The 17,739-nt window shown below is 39.2% G+C and overlaps 1 protein-coding gene across 2 annotated transcripts; it reads left to right on the top strand.

Moving 5' to 3' along the window:
* The first annotated feature begins 219 nt into the window (after positions 1 to 219).
* tspan33b (tetraspanin 33b) lies at positions 220 to 17,692 on the top strand. Of its 2 annotated transcripts, XM_046394401.1 has the most exons (9): positions 1,736 to 1,801; positions 2,731 to 2,924; positions 9,476 to 9,533; positions 10,070 to 10,197; positions 10,376 to 10,450; positions 13,562 to 13,657; positions 14,054 to 14,182; positions 16,018 to 16,179; positions 17,556 to 17,692. In XM_046394401.1, exons 2-9 carry the CDS (start codon positions 2,898 to 2,900, stop codon positions 17,622 to 17,624), a joined length of 744 nt encoding a protein of 247 aa, XP_046250357.1. In that variant the 5' UTR covers positions 1,736 to 1,801; positions 2,731 to 2,897; the 3' UTR covers positions 17,625 to 17,692. The 2 variants fall into 2 exon arrangements, 1 of the variants encoding a protein (XP_046250357.1); XR_006843850.1 differs by lacking the exons at positions 9,476 to 9,533; positions 10,070 to 10,197; positions 10,376 to 10,450; ... (2 more) ...; positions 16,018 to 16,179; positions 17,556 to 17,692 and adding an exon at positions 220 to 375 and having other exon boundaries at positions 1,389 to 1,801; positions 2,731 to 3,734.
* Positions 17,693 to 17,739: the final 47 nt, after the last annotated feature.

Genomic DNA, 17,739 nt, shown 5'->3' with positions numbered 1-17,739 from the left:
ATTGGCTAATCTGCCAAAGAGCACCTCTAACATGTTATAATTTGTTTAATTCATACAAAAAGTGTAAAAACAACATGTTGTAATGCTGTTATGTTACACTGTAAATGCAATGTCCTTAACTTAATTAATACTAGTTTTTTAAGTTTACTTTCTCTCATCAAATTTTCTGCACTTTTTACCCACATACTTGTTAAGTTATACACACTTGTTTTTTTTGAGTGTGTAGCGAGACAGAGCTGTGCACCCCAGTGCGCATGTCCATTTCCGGTTAGCGCGCAGCTACCGCTACCGCCAAACTCATTCGAACGCAAGAGGTCAAAGTCGTGCACCTGGCCCCAGTGCTCTCACCGAAGGCTGACTCCAGCGTTGATTTCGGTAAGTTTAAAGCTTTTGTTTGTAATGTTGACAATATAATTTAATGTTTGAAATAAGAGTTGTTCGAAGAAAGCTGACATATCTGACTTTCCGTCTTTCTGTTGGCGTGTTAGCTTGTGTGTGTCTGTGCGAGTTCAGCATGAGCGAATCCGATTAAAAGTGCTTTGACTCTGTCTGGACCGAGCCCCAGTGTAGTGTTAATATTTAACATGTATCCGCCGATTCCTGTCTGTTAGCTGCTGGATTACGACGAGCTGCTAATTTAGCTGTATGAGTTAACCAGTGTAACAGTCTATGGTCGGCGGCTCCGGCTCCGTGCCTCAGTTCCAGGCAGCAGAATTTACAAGTGTGTCAGGGCGCAGTCATGCTCGTGCTGGGTCGTAAACATTAGCCAAAGTCAGTTCAAACGGGGTGTGTGTAACGTCAGTTAAGGTTTGTTCGTCGCACTTTATAGACACAATATTCAAATTGAGCGCTTCTTCTCGGGCTCAGTACACGTCCGCTGCTCCAGACAGCGGTCATAACTGACCCAGTAGAGAAAGGGAAATGCAGGCCGAGTGAAGCGCTGGAGCAGCGGGCCGATGCTCGGCCGTCGCCGGCAAGTGGAGCCGCGATGAGCACGGAAGTCGAGCGCTGCCGTCGTACTTTTCTAAAATAACATGTTATCATAGCCGCCACAACCGTACATTACACTCAATAATATTTACACTTATTTATAACTACAGTATTTTGATAAATGCTGACGCCTGACACGGACTAGTGACTTTACCCAGTTTGGTTTTTTTCATGTAGGTGGTATAAGATCCTAAATACTAAAACCAACAAAGATTTTTTTTTAAATTTAATTAAATTAAATTAATTATTTTTTTTTAATTAAAAATTATTGAAACAATATTAACCAGTTCATCATTTAATCTTGCTTAGATATGAAGGACACGAGAATGTGGTAACACATGACTGTTAATATTGTACTGATTTAATACATTTTTTATTTTTATTTTTTCTCCATATAGCCTGCCTTAGGTGGGGTCTGTGACAGTGAAGTTGGTGGCAGATGGGAAAGAGGTACCCTTGGTCACCAAGACTGTATTGGCCACCAGGGTACCAGATAACTGTCTTACCCAGCCAGACCCACTCAGCAGCAGCCTCAGCTTTTCGTCCCACTGCACCTCCTCCCTCACTGCTGCTTCATTGATAAGAACCTTTCTCAGTAGACTGGACCAAAATCCTTCTGAGACGGTATTGTCACTCTTAGTAATTTTTATTTCATGTTTATTTTTGTGTCTTAGTTTGATTCACCATTGCAAAATGATTACATTAAAAATCTTTGTAAAAAAATGATGATAAATGTGACAAATGTTTTTTGGTATTGTCTTATAGAATATAGACAACTTTTGGTGCCAGTCGCTCGATCGCCTCCTCACAAGTAAGTGCCGTTTCAAATTCTTCATTTCCACCTTATGGTAGTGTGCTTGCAAACTTCAACTAGGCCTACAGCTGCTGCTACAGCACAAGTAATTCTTCAGAATTCAACTTTGTAACTTGGGCACACGAATCCACAGAATTTTGTTTTTCCAAATTAGTTTGCTTTCATATGGTCTTCTGCTTATTCTTTTTTGTCATCTTTTTTGTCATCTTTTCCATGAGACCAATGACACCACCACAGCACGCACTGCTGTCCTGCAGTGTCTGCCCCTGTATCCTGGAGATAATTCCAATAATTCTTCCTCAGCTGCTCAGTAAGTACATTTATAATGATAATGATTGACCATCGCACAGTGCACATTTTAGGACATCATCAGACCTCAGGTTTAGCCGATAGTAAAATTCCCAAAAACTGAGTCAAGATAGTTATTATAGCCTGTATAGACTTTGCAAACCAAACATATTTCAGTGGGGATGTCACAACATTAAACAAGTGACACATTTTTCATCAGTTGGGAGTTACAAACAAATTTGATGCCTCACATGTGATGCCGAAGGGAAGTGATTTTCCATCTTAGTCTATGGTGAAAATGTTTCATTTCAATTTCTGCCTGATATAGAATTGCATTTAGAAGGTTATATCACTAAATTGCAACAACACATCTATGTTTTATATAATTTTCAATGCATTCAAAGTTTGAGCCAAATCTGAGCTTCCCAGATGAAGTTGTATAGCCATTTTTATTTATTTATTTATTTTTTGTTAAGAGTTGGTGCTGAAATGCAGCCATTTCTACGTGCTCATAATCTAAAGAGCTCTCTAAGACAGTGTTCCAGAGTGCATGTTTCTTCTATGTGATGTTGTGCATCATAAGAGTGAACAAACTATAACTACCTTAATTTATTTGTGTTCTTTTATTTTTAATGCAGGATTCGGACTCTGCATGTAACGTCACCCAGGTGCCTGTTGTGGTTCTTCATGACTGAGGACACGCCACCCTTGATTAACAGCACTGCAATCATCCTTGAAGGAAATATTGTCATGGATGAGATTCCCACAACCTCTCCAGCACTTTGTCTTCTGTTCGGCTTAATTTATGCACCCCATCTGGATTACTCCAAAGGTATGAAGAACACATTTGAGACACACATCCAGAAGATATTGTTGAACCTTGGACAACAGTATATGATGTTTAGTATTGGAGTGTAGTGTGCTTCTGCAACAAATGTTAAAGAGCTGACTTACATTTTGCTGCTTTGAAGGTGTATGTCGTCCAAGTACAGTTCTATGTAATAATCCAGTTTTAATTATCAGGTTTTATTCAGATTTAAAATTTTTACAGACTAAATGTTGCAAAGTCTGTTTGTTGCTGTGAGACATTCAATCAAGGGCCTTCTGTTATCTTATACCCAGACCAGTCAGCACACCTCACTCATGCTCATTCTTACTTTTAAGTCTCACTCATACATCACATACTGATTTTCACTCACTCTTTCTGTCTCACTCATATGCACACTCGTTCACTCAGTCTCTCTCCCAAACACATAATATTGAGCCAATAATTTAGAGAAAGGCAAACTACAACTACAGGATTTTACTATTATAGTACTATTATTCAAATTACAGTATATGTATTTTGAATAATAGTACTATATTATTCAAAATACATATACTGTAATTTGAATAATAGTAGTATTATTCAAATGACAGTATATGTATTTTTTTGATAGAGGTAAAATTTGGTAAACCCCATTTAAAAACTAAGTATATGTGGTGCTAAAAAGATATTCTGACTTTTTATTCATCTATCCCCCCAATTGTTCAGCCAAACTCGACCTTTGAGCTCTTTCCAGACAAGTTTGCAGATGAACAGCATGTTGATTATTATTGTTGTTCACAGATACTGAAAAAAAAAAAAAAAACATGTTTGTAATGCCATTTTGCGAATTCTTATTTTTAAGTTAGCTAAACTAAGGTATGTTAAGTGCATTTATTTAAAATTAAGTACTGCTCACTTACTTTGTCACAGTATATTAAGTTAATGTGACTTATCTTTATTGAGTTTCTGTCAGCTTTATTGAAGTGGATTGCAACCTCAAGTGAAGCATATTACAAATTTCAAGTGATGTCCGCTTGTTTTGGCAGAATATATTAAGTTAATGTGACACAGAATATTTGAGTTGCAACAGCTTGATTTGAATTTAACTGTACAGAGATACATTAAGTTCTTACTTAAAAAACAAGCTTGATTTGAATTTAACTGTACAGAGATACATTAAGTTCTTACTTAAAAAACAAGTAAAACTCACTTAAATATAACAATTTCACACTACTTTACACAATTAAGTTAGTTTACTTACTTTTCCCAAGGTAATCGGTTTCCTAAATTTAAGTAAACTTAACGTTAGAATTTACAGTGTACTTGGGTGAAACCACACCACTGTTTTTACACTTCCCAGTCTGTCCAGGTTCCAATCTTTGTGGCAACGTAAGCAAACCAGCTGCTGGCAAAAGCTGATTTACAGAACAGTCATATCAATCCTCTTATCTGACTCTGGGCAAGAAAACAAAAATGTATTCTCTGAGTTCAACCTTTACATATAAAGAAGACGTTAAAGTTAAAGCAAGATGTAGCATGACTACAAGGCAAAACTCCAGTTAAAGCACCTGTAAAAATAGAGCCTTATCAAGATCGGTTCATACTACATTTTTGAATTTTAAGCTAAAAGAGAGCCAGGAGTGCTCTCAAAGTTTTATACGTCATGGCATGCCATGTAACTTTCTTTTTCTTTTTTTGGGGGGGAGTAGTTGGGCTGACATTTTACTTCTTGATTCATCTGAGTGTTATTTGGCTAAACTCTGAGACAGAAAATGATACGGTGCAGTAGAATCAACAAAAAGTGCTTAGTGTCATTCAACAGCATTAGATGTCCTTCCTCTCAAAGATGTCATTTACCAGCCTTTGTCAACTGTCATTTTGTTCAGTTCTGCAGGAGAGCCTCTGGCTTTGAAGCTGTAATTTTTAGACTAGAAGACTTATATTGAAACAAGAGGGCATCTAGTAACTTTGAGGAAACAGATAAAGATAACAGGACAGAGAGCTCATGGAGATGAAACTAGTAGCCTGGCAGCAAGCTGACAATGCTCCATAGCTTGTAAGCCATTCAGCTTCAGTCAGCCAGAGATATTTTTTGTGTAATCTGACCCATCTGCCTACATAGACAGTTCTGGGCTCTGTGAGTGTGGTGGGGTAGCGTCACAGCCACATGCCCCCTTTTTTAGCCCGCCTGACACCCCCACAGCCAGCAAATGAGCCCCTCCTCTCAGATTCACGTGGTGGCTGAGTATCTGAGGGGTGGGGCTGGATCTGATGACTGTTTTGAAGCAAGATTCACTGTAGTTTTACATGACTGTAAAAACACCAACAAACAATGGATAGGAAACCAAACCTGAACCGTGCTGAGACCTTCTCGTTTGTCAATCCCTGGATCAGATATTTTCTCTTCTTCTTCAGCTTCTTATTTTGGGTGAGTAGAATTGGAGCTATTGAAGGACCTTTCTTCATGTTGACACATCATAACACTACTATTATGGTACTCCAGTGCTCCATATATTCCTAATATTTCTGAGCATACAAATTACTGGTCATCAGGGAGTTGTAGCTTTCCACACAAAGTCAAACCTGCAAGAAAATGAAGCCAAACTTTAAAAAAAAATAAGGCATAAGAAAAAAGCGCATAAATAATTAATGAAGGAATATGAAGAAATTTAATTCAGACAGTAGGTGTTCAGGGCTGCAAACAGTAGAAGCAGCCAGCCTCCCCACTGCAACCTATTTCAAGTTTACTACAGTTATATATGGACACTGAGATTGCTCATACATCACTGGTGAGTGGTGCATTCTTATCAAATCAGTAGAGCACTGACTCACCAAGCTACAAAACACCTGACAACTGGGTAAGCCTGCTGGTAGTCTATAGCTGAATGTTTCTATGCATTTTATGTCAAGTTCTGTTACTTGAAAACAGTCGTTGACTGTATAGTTAAGAACATGACTGCACAACTTTAGAGTTCATATTATGCACAGCAGTGATTCCTAACCATTGAGTACCCCAGGTGGAAAGTTGTAGTTGCCAGTGAACATATGGCAAAATTATAGAGTAGCCAAAATCATCTGAACGAATGAAAATACAATTTGATAAATTCATCACTTGAACAGTATTGAGATTAAGAGTGTGTAAATAAGATATAGATAGCTTAAATGAAATTGATAAATAGAGAGCAATGTATACATTTCTGGGCATTTCTGGGATGCTGTACAAATACAGCAAAATAAAACAATGTGATATTTTGCTCATCCTTCTTGACACATACTCAAGTGAAAGCAGCACAAAGACAGTATATATGTTGATATGATTTATTTTTGTAAAAATGTTTTAAACAAGTTGAGACAGAGCCAACAAAAGGCTGGGAAAGTTGTGTACTACTCAGAAAACACCTGTATGAAATTCTCTGTAGGTAAACAGGTTCACAGATAACACACATAACACTTAATCATGATTGGTTATGAAAGGGAAAAGCTCAGGTCTGCACAAGGAAGAATGCTGTGATGTTCATCACTCTGTGAAACACATGATTGTATAAAGGTTATCACGACGTGGACTCAGGAACATTTAAAACTTGCTGGTAAAAATAGTTTCTGTCCAAGTAATTGCACTCTGTTTTCACTTATGTTTTACTCAACAACTCAACTTTTTTATAATCAGGATTGTCATTGATACACAGCTGAAATAATAACCTTAAATGTCATAGATAAACAGTTAGTCAGAAGCGAAAAGTATTGAATGAAATGTCAAAAGAGTTAGCTAAAAATAATGTTTACATTATTGACAGACAGACAGTAAATACAGTAGATACAAAATATTATATAAGTACAAGATAAATTTGATGATAATGAAGATAGATTGATAACAACAACAACAAACAGTTGAAACAGCTGAAGGCAATGGGTAAAAGTTGAACCACCATTAGACAGTATATACCAAGGGCAAAAAGTCTGAAATTATACAAGTTCCACTGCTGCTTGTCAGTGTAACTAAAAGGCCAGGATACCACTGGGACTGCAATAAAAAGGTATAGGAGGTATAGGGAATACTTTGAAGCAGCATGAAACTATCCATCAGGCCATTTGTCCCTCATCAGCTGTTGCTTTCACACACATACACGCACCTGAAAGACTCTGTTCGGAGCACAGAGATCACATCTGTAGCTTCACAAAGTCTCTACACTTCCATCATATCCCTGTTCATCCACTCCTACACAAACACAGCAAGGGGACAAACACTGTACCGCTCTCTGACCATGTTTAGAGCCAATCAGCAATAATAGCAGTCCCGGCAGCCCGGCCTATGTTGACTTTGTTTATCAGACACAAGCTCAGAAGTGAACACTGCAGCCCTAATCCATCGGGCCTTTGTGCCCGCATCCCCATGGCTCAGTTCAGCTGGCTTTCACCACGGCACACAATCTGCCGGGAGAAGCCTTATTCATCCCTCTGAAAAGCCTGAAAACAGAGCTGGAATACATTCGCTATGTGCATGTGTCTCCTGAAATGCACACTGCCACCCGCATTCACAGTGGCAGACTGACAAATAGAGCTGCAGGTGCAAACATTTACACATAGTGAAGAATATCCTTAAAACACTAACTGTGCTTTCAAAAACTTCAAAAAAAAAAAAAAACAGTTCTGAAGAAACTGTTCTAAAGACTGTCTTATGTTTTGTGAGCTATTCTTTTGTCCAAGGCAGATTACAGATTCAACAATTTGAAGGAGATAAAGCATAGCATTTCAAGGTTACAATTTACGTCTCCAGGGTATACAAAATATAGACTGGACGCGAAGGTTGACAAATAAACATTACACCTCTATGTCATGAGCAAGGATCCTCTTGACCTCCAGAGATTCAATACAGGCTTTTCAGACAGAAACAAAACAAATCTATATTTATAGAGGCTGGACACAAGACATTATATACCCAAACAGTCATAAACACACTGACACATATGCAATTAGTAATCAGAGCATTGTGAATCTGGGGCTAGAAATGAAAGCCAAGCAATTGTTATTCAACGTGGGAAAAACAATCAAAGAAAGGTGGAAAATTAGTGTTGACAATGCAATCAGCAGTAAGCTCTAATTCCTCCTATTTCCCTCCCCCCTTGCTGTTTTACTGTGTAACTTCTGTTAGGGTGAACTCACATCCTCAGCAGCTTTACAACACGTCCTCAAGCAACACCATTACTTAAAGCACACACACACACGGCCGTCTGTGCTTGAATGTTGTCACTGTTTTGAGACCTCATTAAATGAGATAGTCTTTGCCTCATCCACTGCATGCACAGTGCGGGCTGCCGACGTCTCTTTTGTGTTCAATATTTTACACAGTAGGAGCTTTTTTTCTGCTACTGTAATGTTTTCTTGAGTAATTTTTTTTGTTGGAGAAAAAAAAGCACATTTCAGAATCCACACATACACACCATTGCTTTCTTTCATTTTTCTGACTCTTTCTCTCTGTCTCTGCCATTGTTCAAGGCACTGAAGACTTTTTTTTTTCTATAGTCCACCTACAACAGTAACACATTGTTCAGTCAAGCTTGGGTGGATAATAACTGTGAACTTCTAACCAAGGTCAACTTTGACTCAACAGGAAAATCCATACAGAAATACTCTCTCATACTTCTGAATTCTGAAGGATTGTCTTTGAAATCACAGACGGACTGAGTTTGTCTGAAAAATGAAATCTACACTTCAAGTGTGCAAAATTATCACCCTCCAGATTCTAAAGATTAAAACCGAGATCCATATGTTTTGTTATTTTCATTCTGTTGACATCCATCTGTCTGTTTATCATAAACTGCCGTGTTTGCACAGCTACACGTGCTCTGTATAATCAGCACCCGTCTGTTCAAAACTGGAAGTTGTCACACAACAAAATAAAACATACAGAATTACACACCTATATCTGGTGGATTTCCTAGATTTTGCAGTTGCTAATTAAGATTAAGATGGATGTGGATGTGGTCTTATCCAAACTCTTAAGGAATAGCTTGACATTAAGAGAATTACACTTTTTCTTGTTAAGAGTTAATTGAGCACCAGCCACTCTTATGTGTGTGTGTTAAATTTCAATCCAAAGCCAGGAGACAATTAGCTTAGGTTAGCATAATGTTGCAGCAGGAACAGCTACCCAGGGAACTTTACTGATTTAAGCACTTTGGTTTTTGGACGGAGTATATAAAAAAGACAAAGGAAGGCAAAATCATTGAGCTTTAGAGACCATTTTTACCATCTCCTGGCTCTGGATTCAATGGAGTGGATCGATTTTCTCATCTAACTCTCTGCAAGTAAAAAAGTGTACTTCCCAAAAATGTGCACCAAATCTGCCAAACTCGCCCATGCCCTTGTTTGGTTTTCCATCACTGTAGCATGTAACCAATTAGGAACTACTAGCTACTAACTAACTACTAACTAGATGTTTTTTTGCAAAATGTGATACACAATCAGATCTGAACAACCGTAAAAGAAAATTAGTAATCTGCTCAGTGTGCTGTTTGATTCAAATGTTTTTGCCATCGAACCTGTACAGTTACCCTCTTTTTTTTTCTCCCCTCTAGGTTTTCTCCTTGTTGATTGTTGCAATTGGGGTATATGCTAAAGTCCAGAAAGCTACAGGTACATACATGAGACACCCTTTCCACACCATACATTGTTAGGTCAATTCAGCTTCCACTTTGCATTCACAGTGAATTAAAAAAAAAAATCTGTGATAATCTGTTCCTCCATACACTGCAGACTCCCAACCTGTGCTGGTTTGAGATGGTGATCTGTTTTAGTTCAACACCTGTTGAGCTTCTCCACACACAAAGCAATAGATTGCCATGTTTAGTGGATCAGTTAGCCTTTTACCTTATTTTACCTTGTGTACCTCATTTAGTAGATGGACAACAAAAAGGATTAACCTGGGCTCCATTCACTGATTACGCCTCTGTATCCTACATAATTCTCAACGGATCATTGATATTTTAAGAGAATGAAGACAAAGTCAGTGTAGGGAGGATGAGAAAAAAAGTGAATGAAAAAATTGGATCTGAAAGGTTAGAAAAAGGGTAGAAAATAGAGATAAAAACAGGGAGGGAATGAGGTACATGTAGGAATAGGAGAGGACAGATATCTCAATGGGGGCTGTTGTGTTCCTGTTTTTCTGCCAGACACGGTGCGGGACACGTTCCTCATCGACCCGGCTGTCATCCTAATTGTGGTGGGGGTGGTCATGTTCTTCATCACTTTCTGTGGTTGCATCGGAGCACTTCGAGAGAACATTCGCCTCCTCAAGACAGTAATAGACATTACAGACACATTGCTAATACTGGCAAAATGTTTTGCTTCCGATACGGTGGCTCAGTTTAATCCAAAGCCAAGTCTTACATCTCATGTGTAACAACAAATCTGACAGTCAGTTATGAGTATGTGTTAGTCATATTGGGTTTTAATATTCCTGTCTTTTCTTACTCTAGTTCTCCTTCAGCCTGACATTGGTCTTCCTTACCCAGCTGGCCATAGCAATCCTGGGCTTCTTCTACTCTGATCAGGTATCTGTCTCTCTTTCAATTCTTTGCACTATCTTAGTTATTCTATAATGTAAAGTCACAAATATGGTTACATTTTGTCACAAGCTCTCTCCCACAGTGCCACCATTGACCGCGAATGCCCCTGAGCTCCACTAATTTAATGTATTCTTTACCAGCTTTAGGACATTCTGTGCATTTGTAAACTACATTGTGTAAAACTTAATAACGTATGGCTTCTGAACCCACAGCCGGGCCCACTGAGCCCACAGAGGGAGGTTCTTGTCACTGTCTGAGCTACAAAGCATACACAGAAAAAACAAATATATACACCAGTATTACACTGGAAAGAGTAATCAGTGTTTGTGCCTCTTTCTGTAAGCTATGAATTGTCTCAGGTTTGTTTTGTGCGGCGTCAGAAAAGAGAGGACATCATCCTAATTATCTCCCCAGGATGCACAGGTTTAAACAGCTTTAACTGGAAAATAGATAAAGCATCATTTTAATTGGGTCTTATTTTTGTAGCTCTGGCCATTATAATAACAACAATGTATTTAACGACAGTGCGAGAAGTCAGACAATCAGACAGTTTTTGAACAAATCCCCAAGGCAGTGAGACTTCTTTGGTGGAGAAAATATTCATCACAGTTTATACAGTCACCTTCAGCTTCACCTTTAACCTATTGTACTTGCCATTGCTGCGCATGGACATTAGGTACTGACATCAATATCAGGACATTTTGGGTGCTTTCATGTTAGGTTTTGCCTCCAAAGAAAACAGTTTATATGATGTTCTTTGTGAATAACACTGGCAAGTGTATTGTTGATGCACCCCATTTTCCCACAAAGCAATGCACAAAGGAAATGAATGAACTACTCACAACTGCAAGAAAAGAGAGAAAAAGAAAAAACTAAAATAAAATGGTTTGCTGGCAGAGAGACACCTACTGAAACATCTTTAAAAACTACTGATGTTCCTATTGGCCAGTTTCCCATAAACATAAATTTAAACATATTACGTGCAAGAATGCATAACCATTGTCCAGAAATCTCATTTCACCAGTTCAACAACGCAGTGTTCGCATGAAATCTCCTCGTAAAACAAGGCTGAGTAAGTAGCGGTAAGTACATTAACAATCATTTTGTAACCACTTGGGGGGGTTCTGACCTCCTCGACAGGTTAGAGTATTGCTGTTTAAAAGTGATACCTTAACCTGGCCAGAAGGTACCACTGTATAGAAGTGCCTGTGTTTCAGTAAGAGAACAGATAACTCACTAGGTGACTGCACAAATATATATGCATATGCACTCCTGTGTATCTGTCTGAGGCCCATTTTTGACCCCACTGCCTCACTTACAGGCTCCACTGAGAATAAAAACACAACAGCTAACGGTGGCAAGATCCAACAACATCAGTGTCTGGTGGCGGGGTGCCTGGTGCCTGATGATACCTATCCGTTGTGTTCTCTGTCAGCACATGGACTGCCTGCTGCTAAACAGAGCAGTTTAACAACCCTCACAGCATCCTTCCTCGCTAAATGATTCAAATGCTTCGGCACTTCAAAGTGGAACCAAATGTTCCATTTCAACAGATCCCTTGAAGGAGACTTTGCCGCTAATGACATGGGGAGGTGTGACGGTGGGCTCCGAGGCCCACGAGCATACTGTACCACGTGGAAAGACAGAAAAAGAGGGAGGGGCAGGGTGAGGGTGGGAGCGGAGGCGCTGTAAGAATCCTAATACAATTTAGTAAACCTACATGAGAATAAAAATTTAAGGATATTTTGATACAACTCAAAGCATTATCAACATAACCTGTTCTAACGTGTTGAAATACGAACAATTAAGAAAGCCTTCAGCAAACCGCTCGCTGAAGTTCATTTTAAGCCTAATGAAATTTTAAAGTTCAGGGGCTTATTAGCATACAGTGCCCTTATTAGCATATATTACATCTGAACTCAGCCTGTACAACCATGGCCCTTCTTGTTTTCAGAATTTTAAATGACGGAGATTTGCATTAAATACCTTTTCAAACACTCTATTTATGTGTGAATAGAAAAATTAAATATTTACAATGCAGGACCTCATTAATACTCTAAAAAGGAATATAATGGACAATGAAAGCTAACAGAATAAAGTAGCACACAGTTTTGATATCTGAATCAACCTCATTCAGTTTGAAATCTTCATTACCAATTATTTAAAGAAATTAGTGTATTTCGCTTCTGTTTCTTCTGAGTTCTGTTTATTCTGGTCAAGTGGAACTGATGGAAATTGCCACATTATAATAACAAAAGGTGAACTTTTATTTTTTATTTTTTTTAAGCAATTATCCACTACAGTTGGACCAGCATAAAACCTGCCTGTGTTCTCTGCATTTGGCATGTATTGTGCGTATTGATCTCAGAGACATGAATGATCTTATTACTGTCACTATGGTGCAGCAATCACCCTGCTGCAGGAGGTCCTGCTTTGCTGCTTTCTTGTCAAGATGCATCCCACAAGAAGCTAAGACAATGCAAACAAGAGGATGTATCTATTTATTAGTTTTTAAATGTGCGTTACGATAGAATATTCAGTCAGAAGACAAATGCTAAATATGATTGTGTTTATAGCCTAAAAGCTAATTTGTGTGTGTCCTTTTATTAAAAAAAAAAAAAAAATGCATCTGCAGGTCAATGCAACATGTATGTACATAATGAAGGCCTAAAAATGACACTAAAAGTACTGTGCAAGTGGATGAAATTCAAAGAAATCCTCCTGACCAATGATGAATACATGCCTGATCACTGTTGAGGAAAGATTTTAACTTAGATTTGAAATGATCCCTGATGTGATCCCTTTGTGTTTTGTGTGAGGATTTCCTCAGCAAGGTTTTAGAAAGAGGCATTTTGCAATTCTCTGAGATAGCTAGAAGTGCAAGTAATTAACTGAGCCACAAAACCTAGGAGGTTTCACCATGTTATGAGAACCTTTGGAGCCTGGTTAAAAGGGAATTTATAGATGAGTTCTCCTCTGGCCATTTGCTTTTTTAATGTAGTTACTAAAACTTAACAGATTCATTATCAGAACATAGCAATGCTGATATTAAAATCACTGTACTGTTTATAAACTCCTCTATGTCCTCTCTCTTAGACTCGGGATGCTTTAGGAAAATTTGTGAAGAAAGCCATTGTGCACTACAGGGATGACCTGGATCTACAGAACCTGATGGATTACATCCAGAAAGAGGTGTTCTGGCCAGTTTCACTTTGCTAGAGTGCATGTGTCTATAGCTATCCACATCACACAAGTCCTCAAATTGATTACAGCTAGTGGTATATTGAATATGTCTGAGCTCTAAACCAGGAAACCACACAAATGTGTGTTTTTTGTTTTTTTTTTTGGACTTGGTGAGGGTTTTCCACATGAGAGGTTACATGTTACATACAGTTCGTGCTCTCTGTGGGTCTCTTCATGTGATACTGCTTTTCCATCTGCACAGAATGGCACACTTGTCAGCCTGGGTTTCCCCATGGGAGAAGCCCTGACTGGCAGGATGTACAGCACAAAGCAAGACCATATTTCTGAAGATATAACTGCCCTGTTCTCTCTCTCCCTCTCTCTCTCTCTCCCTCTCTCTCTCAGTTCAAATGCTGTGGGTGGAACAACTACACAGATTGGTCTTGGAACCTGTACTTTAATTGTACACATGAGAACCCCAGCTCCGAGCGCTGTGCTGTGCCTTACTCCTGCTGCACTCCTATTCCTGGAGAGGTGCGTGCTTTTCTGTGTAGCTTCAAACATACACTGTGTGGGCAAACTAACATAAAAGGTTCAAGGAAAAGATGCTAACTCTAAAGTAACTTCAATTTAAACACTGCTTCAAAGAAGAATGATATTAAACTGCATGCCAGAAAACAGTATTTCTTAACTATATAAAGACGTTTCAGTCAGTGTATCATTTAACAAGGACACACAGTGTGTGCAGCTTTCAGACCAAGGTGTCTTAGTTCTACTATACAACAGCAGGAATTTAAACCTTGCAAGTTTCTGAGGAGCATGAGCAAGATGCAAATGTCAGTATGCTAAAGTGACTTAACAAGGCATTAGCCTGATCCCACAGCATCTGAACTACTGCCCACATCTCAGATTTGTTCAGCCATTTAATTCAGGTCTGGTGTTGTAATCAACGACAGCTGCTAGAACCAGTTAAAGAGACAATTCATTAATCAAAGCTAATTACACTGGACTAAGATAGGGGGTGCCATCTAAGCACAGTGTTATCTGCATTCATGAAAAATAGCAACAGAAAAATGGTGACAAGCATCTATGCTTCACCTGGATGACAACCACTACCATAGGGTCTCAGGCAGAAGTGATAAAGTAAAACAAAATGAAATGTCAGTTTTCTGATTATCAGTCATTTTTTCAGGTGCTACAGTTACAAGAGTTAGTTGCTACAGTTAGAAGAGAACTCATGAGAATCCAAAATGATCTACACAACATACCAAACCATTAGTGGTCTGTGACCGCTGAAAGTTTTCTTGGCAATGGCAAACATTATTTGCATTATTTTGACACTGAAGAAGTATACCAATGTGTCAAAACTGCAGATGGTATTTATTCCTTTGCCTGGAGGCAACATCAACATGTCGACATGTGGAGGTATAAACTGCCGCTGGTATTGCTTTCCTTTCGGCAAAGTACTTTTTGTGCACAGATGTTGTCTGATAATGGCCAAGCAGTTTCTCTCTCTCTCTCTTGTGAAGAATCTGCAGTTTGTATCGATGATTGGTGCATGGCACTGAGTGTCTTTGTGCCTGCTTAAAGTATCCCATTGAGATATAATGGTCGTATCCTGCATAAAGAGCACTGATATACTGTACCACCAACGTTTGTAGCAGGGCTGGCAGTGCTGCAGCTCACAGCCGACTGCATGCAAATAACAAATGAAATGTGTGCAGATTAGTGTGTATACTCTCACACTAGCATACTGTATTCACAGATGCATGAATAGGCACATTTTCACTTACATAAAGGCACCTAAATATGCCTGTCTAACCTCTGTGCAGACACACAGCAGCACAGCTTACAGGCCACCAATGATAATTCCCTCTAGTTTGTGTGAAGACAGAAAATTTAAGAGCCCATGTGGGTCCATCACTGTAATATTGATTATACATCATGCTACACGGAAAACAGATCACAGTAACCTTTTTCTAAATGGGTGAAAATCCATTAATTAAATACTAGAGGAGTCGATGCAGTGCTGCAACCTGCTGGTCATAGCCTGTAATTGCATGGCTTCTTAAGGGACTGAATTGCCTTCGTCATCAATGTCACCAAATGGATGTGGTTTTCTTTGCTCTTTCTCATTCCAAGTCTCTACAGTCTGCAGGCTTCTGAAAACTCTCCCTTAGCTGCCAAAATAGTTAATGTCTTTGTCAGTGCAAAATAACACTTGTGATGTGAAACTGCAGCCTGAGAAAGCCTCTACTGAGTTACTCTTTTCAGGTTTACTCTTTTGCTTTAAGTTTAATCGTTATCAATCTCTTGAACTCTGATGTTTCATGTCTCTCTGTCTTTGACATTGTCCATCTGGTGTCCAGGCAGTGATCAACACCATGTGCGGTTTTGGGGTTCAAACTCAGAACTACCTGGAGGCAGGCAAGTCGATCTACCCTGTCGGCTGTGCGGACAGAGCAGTGATGTGGATCGAGTCTCATCTGTTGCTGGTGGGGGCTCTTACTCTGGGCCTGGCCTTGCCTCAGGTACCATACCCACTTACTTCATGCAGGTTACACACTAATTGGCTACAGTTCTTTGCTATTGGTAACCTTCGACAGCTCTGCACAGAAATGACTCTAGTCCTCTCTTAAATAAGCTCTCACACACACACAAGTCAATACAGACATCAACTGGAGGCTCACCCGACTGAGTGTGTAGAAATCAACATATTGACGGGCTCTGCTCCCTCAAACACAGACTCGAATGGTGCATTTTGAGCTGTGAATTACTCTGAGAAGCACTTCATCAATCAGGACCCTAACCCTTTCCCAAAATAATACATGTACAAACATCAGTCGGAGAGCTTCCCAGAATGTCCCTGCATGAGATCAGGTTGTCTCATGTAGAACAGTACCCACATAGTATGAGAAAGAAAAAAAAAATCCAGTAAAAAATATTATTCTGAAAAAAACAACAAAGTGGAAGGTTAATGTGAGGCCAGTGGGAGAGAACTGATTTAATATGGAGGGTTATACCCAGTAAGCAATAACTAGCCACAATGGGACAATGAAATTTTAGCTGCGCATTATTCATGTATTACACTGTGTTAGTCCAAACGTGCAGGTTAATGTACAACAGAGGTGGAAGTCTGTGTGTGATCATTTAAGATTATGTGCTTGAGAAAGGATGGTACTCACAATTTCCTCCTACAGCTCCACAACACAACTCAAGTCCCAAACACTAAATACTGTTAATAACCTGAGTCATTATGTTAGATTGGCCATGAAAACAAATTATCACTTCTCAAAAGCTGCATCTAAATAATTAGTCTGCATACTTATCAGATTGATCCAGGTGCTGTCACGTTGCACAGCATGCTGTTTTGCCACTAAATCTTTAGCCTGATTCCTCTCGCCTTATTATCTGGCTGATTGGATCCCCAAAGATTCTGCTATGAGAAAAGCATGTGAATAACCCAAGAGTCCTGTCAAAACAATTGCATTAGTGTTCCAATTGCTTTGATGCGCTGTGAAGCTAATGATGAAGTTCTGACGTTTTTGTCTTGCACATCCTAAGTAAACACTATTACTGGATTTGTCTGCCTAATAAGCTACAAATAAATCTAAGTGGTAATTACTGAAAAGCTCTGGTAAAAGCTGTGTTAGCTACCAAATGTATGTGGTCTCTCCTTGTGAAACAATTTTTTGATCAGCTCTATAGTAAGTTTTATATATGAAGTGGTATAATCCTATAAACAGGAGTATACATTTATGCACAATCCCAGCAGTCTTGTCTAATTTTGAAACGTGCCGAATAAGCATTACAACACCCTTCAGAGGGACCTTGAGATGCTCGGCACAGGCTGTACAGCTACAGAGAGTCTGTTCTGTAATTTAAAGTGGCTGCTGCTGTCTTCTAGATTGCAGGCATAGTGCTGTCCCAGATGCTGATCTCTCAGATCCAAGATGAGATTACCTCAGTGTTGTGAGAGCGCACCGACACAGGGGAAGAGGGAAGAAAAGAACGCACACTGCTCAGCTCCACTTCTCTGACATGTGCAAGGACATCTTTTTTAGCACTACCGTAACACTGTAGGGTCTAAG

This window comes from Scatophagus argus, chromosome 7 (genome assembly GCF_020382885.2).
Source record: "Scatophagus argus isolate fScaArg1 chromosome 7, fScaArg1.pri, whole genome shotgun sequence".
Taxonomy (NCBI): Eukaryota; Metazoa; Chordata; class Actinopteri; family Scatophagidae; genus Scatophagus; species Scatophagus argus.
Note: the sequence above shows the minus strand (reverse complement) of the source record. Positions and strands in the feature narration are given on the sequence as shown.